Raw genomic sequence first — 4,289 nt, 5'->3', positions numbered from 1 at the left:
GAAGTGAATGATACGAGTAGGAGAGAGTTAGGTCCTTAAGTGGTGGAAACTAGAAAATTAAGCTGGATTGAGATGGATAGGTGGGTAAATGCGGTTGTGGCAAGGCAGGAAGGGACGAAGCCCCGGCGGTGGATGCATTACTTATTTCTGCCTATTCCCCAGAGCAGCCATTGCTTGTAATTTCTTGATATTAGGGGTGTAGCTTCATGTTTGGTGCTGCAAGGAAGACCTGACTCACTCGGAGGTGCCGAGCCTGCCATCTGCTTCCTGACTGGCTGTCGGTCTGATGCTTCGATGCAGTGAGTGTAGTTTCATTTCATTGTCGCTGTCAGCAATGTTTAAGTGGAGATTTTATTCACGGCGATAAACGTGGAAATGGCCTATTGTGCCCCGCCACCCTGACCTGCTGAAGGTGTTAAGAATGTCTGAAATACATTAGAAGTTGATTTTAAGGGTCTCTTCTATTGCAAATTCCCCGCATTGCGTTGTAGCAGGCAGTCCACACTGCACGATGTTTCCGCTAGAAATCATGTGCTTATCAAGGATACCATCATTACTGGCACAGATAAACATGAATGAATGGAGAGATGCAAATCCCATACTTTTACTGAATGTGTTTATCGGAGAGGTTTGTGTCTGGAGGAGACGCTCCTGCATCAATATTCTGTAAGATAGGCCCCTTTTTACGCTCACTTGGAGACCTCTAACCCCAATGCTATCACAGCTGAGTTCACTTCGAACACCTGCAGAGGAAGCACTTCCTCTTCCTCAAAGTAGTCCTCTTTGCCTTGCTTGTTTGTAGCTTCCAGTTCTGCGATGTAAAGAAATTATGTCTTCATGATATTGCCTTTCGACTCCTTTGGTGGTGACTCACTGGAACTCAGGTCCTGTTAGCTGAGCCATTCTTTTATTTGAATTCATTATCACTAGCTTGTCAAATATGTGCAAATAGATCGTCTTGAAGTCAGTTAATTTGAAGTGTTGAGTGCAACCGTGCAACAATTGAATCTTCGGCTTCGCAGCTGTTTGACTGGATGTTGTTTTGCTAGCCTGGTTTGGAACCTCGGCCTTTTTGTTGCTGTTCTTCGGATGTCTTTAACATGACACCCGCTGCATCGTTGAGGACTGGCTTGATTGGGCTTTGATTCTTTACAGGAGGCTATTTTGCTTCTCATGAATCTCGCCTTCAGCATTTCGTACTTGGAGGCCTTTTCCACTGCTGTCTTTCCTGTTTTCCCACAACCCTCATTAGGTAAGGTATTCAAAACGGTATTAGCTTCTATTGACTCCGCGAGGCGTGTTGAATTAGAAATGTTTCACCATGCAGCTTTGTTAAAATAGCTTTTTCTGTTTGTGGTGGTGAATTTCCCATAAAGGAATGTGGTCTTCAACCAATTGACTCTGCCTTGATAACGCTACCTCAATATTGTGCTTAAACGTGTAAACTTTTACTGCAGACGCACGGGTTTCCTTTTCGAGCGAAATCATCCTTCGAGTTGGGGTGAAAATGCCTACTTTGACTAAACTGCCAGAAAGCTAGCGCTCAAATCGGGAGCAGTGTGTGGTTTAAACCTCAAAATCGTGGTAATTAAGTGGGACATTGGAACGTTACTAACCAGTGTTAAACTGTTTGTACGATTTTTGGACACAGAGCACTTACCCTTTTATGAAGTCCTTTTCCTCCGCAGCTCAATGATCCCTTCGTCACTAGAGAATGCGTTGTGCATCCACTGAGAAGTAGTGGAACTCCTCGATAAGGATAGATTTTGCTGTAATTGTGAGTGATTGATGAGGCATCGGGACTTCTTACTGGTGGCTTGTAGTGCAGTAGATTTCTACACGTACTTGCTGTTTTAAGTTGCCCGGGGTTCACTGCTTCATTTTTTTGTCAAGTGAGGACATTTACCGTTGCAACTCCATTCTATGCGTTGCAGTTATTTTGATTTGGGAAGTTTGGCCTGTTATGCTTTCAGTTGACTACATTTTTGCTGCCTCTACTGGAATATCGGTTCAACTGTTTTGTAGATGCCTCAATGTTCTTTTGATGTACGGTAAAGTGGCAGATTTATTTGTAATTACTCGTTAGTAAAATATACTTCGTCAAATTGTGGGCTTGGGTTTTGGGTAATTTTTCATAAGAAACTCCATTAATCACCACACCTTGCTTTATGTATGCATGGCATATTTTGCACCCCACCAGTGCCTGTTGCCAACGCATCGCCCCTTGTTTAGCGCTGTTCTGTGTTGTTTCTGTAGCACAGTGGTTCCTTTACGCAGCTGGTTGTAGAGTGTAGACTCTCAGTGTTTTCTGTCGTCCCTTAGAAACATTTGCCCTTAACGCTGATTCTGTGATGTGTTTATCGTCGAGACCCTGATATTTGAATGGCGAGTATGCCTTGCAGGCACACATTGTCGTGGCATGATTTACATACCTATTTTATTCGCAGTGGCTCGGCAACTGCTAGGTAATTGTGGGTTTTGGGGACTTCGTCTTCTGCCCGGGGTCACGGCTCCATGGCCAGAGGTCAAACGTGATGTTACGCTCGAATTCAACCGTAGTGGCGTGGCAACTGCTAGATAATCGCGGGCTTTGGGGAAATTGATATCTTACCTTGGCTTTGGCAACATGCTCAACACATAGGGGTGCGTTCCACCAGTCCGGGTCATGACAATGGTTGGCTTGTTTACTTTGCGCGCATATGCGTGCATGTTTATAAAGATGGGACGCATTTTATGTGTATCAATGCGTTATTATTGTCTACTCTCCAGGGCATCATGATGGTAAAGGCTGATGTAGAAGGAAAGCGGGAAGTACGAAGTGTTGTTTTACACCTCACTGGTGCTTCACGCATTGCTCTTTTGAGACATTGTCTCCTTAGGGCCGGTGGTATTGTTAATAGCCCTGGCAACAAATGCTGAGCGGGAGGTTGAACCAGTTAATTTCGGCCTTCTGTCTACCATTCCCTTGGTTCTGGAATTCATTTCCTTATAAATTATTCTGGCTTTCCTCAGTGCACATGTGAGGCAGCTCACCTTTATTTCATTCTACTTTTGTGGTGCCACATGTTTATTTGGAATCCATGGCGTCAAATGCTTCTTCTTGAAGCAAGATGGGATTAGCGGAGCTTGTTTTCCACCCCACTGTTTTTAATGTGTGTCGTCATTTTGCTTGAACTCTCTCCTTCTCAGTGGATGCGTAAAGCAGTGTTTCTCTTACGCATGTGGCAGTGAAGTGCGTATTCTGAGATGTTTCCTTCAGCCGTTTAGTCTAAATTTCACATTGCTTCCCTACATCAGTACTTTATTTTTGATTCAGAGACGTGGTTTGTTTGGCTGGACGTAAATTCCTCTATGCCTCCGAGGCAATGGGGTTTGACTGCTAAGCGAAAGATAAAACTGTGGAAGTTCTCTATTCCATTTCTTCAATGCCACAACTGAGAGGCATGTGTAAGGCAGTTCCCCTGCGAATCCTAGGAGCAACGTCTTGGTAGGTTATCCAAAAGTGGAGACGGGAGCTGCTTTTTGCAGCCTTGACCTTGTTAAATTCTCTTAACATAAGGAACTGCTTGTCCGTAATACTAGTCTATCACTATAAGTGTTTTTTGTAGATACTGCTACAAAACCAACCCCCCTTGTAGGCCTAATTATTGCCGTGATGCGTCGTGGCTGTGTGCGAATGAATCCAATGACTTTGTTGAATTACTTTGCTATTATTTTCAAAGGTGTTGGCACATCTGCAACGAAGGTGTCATCGTACTTCAAGGAGCCAGGGACTGCTGTTATCTATTATATTGGGCAGACAGTGGAGGTAAACAGCGACCTTCTGTGCAGTGAGTGCGTGCCATACGACGGGTAAAACCAAGCAAAGCTACCTTGTCTGAGGCAACTTGTAATTCACCTTCTGGAGATTGCGACGTACTTGAACGTGATCTCATTTCTCCCTGTTGATGTAATAAATGCCATCAACAATATATTTGTCATATTCATTCATTATTGTCTTCGCAATTAGTTGTAGTGCATTCCATCTTGTTCGAAGATGTTGAGCTTACAAACTCTCACGTGTATATATTCCGGTCCCTATTATTCGCCTGGATCTGTACTAACGACGGGGTCTGTAGTTCCCTCAAATCGCAAGCATGCAAAGATGAATGCGGTTATCCAGTTTACTAGGTAATGGTGGAAGATGGTGCGATTTCCAAACTTTGGAACTGGTAGGAACTTGTAGTCTATCCGAGTGTTCCCTGAGTGTGTGCCAGCCGCCCTTACTCTGCTCTGCGCTACTCTGCAGA

General features: G+C 44.2%; 1 protein-coding gene across 1 annotated transcript in view; it reads left to right on the top strand. All coding sequences in view use genetic code 11, as the record gives it.

The window, feature by feature from the left end:
* Nucleotides 1–511: 511 nt before the first annotated feature.
* The window catches only part of EGR_10439 (hypothetical protein), a gene marked incomplete at both ends in the record, with an annotated part of 24,637 nt that continues 20,859 nt past the window's right edge, over nt 512–4,289 (top strand). Inside the window, 4 exons of the mRNA XM_024499688.1 lie at nt 512–628; nt 1,156–1,252; nt 1,953–2,051; nt 3,609–3,808. Coding sequence (XP_024345895.1) covers nt 512–628; nt 1,156–1,252; nt 1,953–2,051; nt 3,609–3,808 — 513 coding nt within the window. The remainder of the gene's footprint in view (nt 629–1,155; nt 1,253–1,952; nt 2,052–3,608; nt 3,809–4,289) is intronic.

The sequence above is a fragment of the Echinococcus granulosus genome, assembly GCF_000524195.1.
Source record: "Echinococcus granulosus chromosome Unknown EG_S00220, whole genome shotgun sequence".
Classification (NCBI taxonomy): Eukaryota; Metazoa; Platyhelminthes; class Cestoda; order Cyclophyllidea; family Taeniidae; genus Echinococcus; species Echinococcus granulosus.
The sequence above is the reverse complement of the archived record's forward strand: the minus strand, read 5'-3'. Positions and strand labels throughout refer to the sequence as shown.